This window comes from Citrus clementina, unplaced genomic scaffold (assembly GCF_000493195.1).
Source record: "Citrus clementina cultivar Clemenules unplaced genomic scaffold, Citrus_clementina_v1.0 scaffold_5, whole genome shotgun sequence".
Lineage (NCBI taxonomy): Eukaryota > Viridiplantae > Streptophyta > Magnoliopsida > Sapindales > Rutaceae > Citrus > Citrus x clementina.
In genome coordinates, this window is record NW_006262201.1 from 7279470 (window position 1) to 7280096 (window position 627).

At 43.4% G+C, this 627-nt stretch overlaps 1 protein-coding gene across 1 annotated transcript; it reads left to right on the forward strand.

Moving 5' to 3' along the window:
- Positions 1-163: 163 nt before the first annotated feature.
- Positions 164-627, forward strand: LOC112097839. Its single transcript, XM_024183425.1, has one exon. The coding sequence runs from the start codon at positions 202-204 to the stop codon at positions 625-627; it is 426 nt and encodes a 141-aa protein (XP_024039193.1). The 5' UTR covers positions 164-201.

Genomic DNA, 627 nt, shown 5'->3' on the forward strand with positions numbered 1-627 from the left:
TGCGCGCAATGCTTAGATTGATGGAACAACAAAGTAAGTTAATTCAAGATATGGCTAGAGGCAGAGTTGGGGCACAAGAGAATGGGGCTATGGTGAACTTAGAACGATTTAAGAAATTGGGACCACCTACCTTTCAGGGGACTGCCGATCCCATGGTTGCAGAGGCATGGCTAAAACAGATGGAAGAAAATATTTGTGGCTATGGGTTGTAATGATGATCAAAGGGTAATATTAGCCTCATTTGTCCTTCAGGGTGAGGCAGACCACTGGTGGGATGCCAAATCTCGTCTTATAAGGGCTGGTTTGCAAGATGCACCCATTACTTGGGAGTTATTTTTGGAGGCTTTTCATGAAAAGTATTTTCCTGAACGAGTTCGACATCAGATGGAGGCTGATTTCTTGAGGTTGACTCAAGGAACAAAGTCTGTTGCGGAGTATGAGGAACAATTTACTGCCCTCTCTCGTTTTGCTCATACCTTGGTTGCTAATGAAGGTAGTAAGTGTAGGAAGTTCCTGGAAGGGTTACGTCCTAACATTAAAGGGCGATTGACCATCCTTAAGATTAACAATTATGCCGATTTGGTAGACCGAGCAATTCTTGAGGAGAAGGATATTCTTGAAGCCTAA

Bases quoted from the DNA above. Each gene is read 5' to 3' on its own strand.
- LOC112097839 (XM_024183425.1), top strand. From the start codon at position 202: ATGGGTTGTAATGATGATCAAAGGGTAATATTAGCCTCATTTGTCCTT.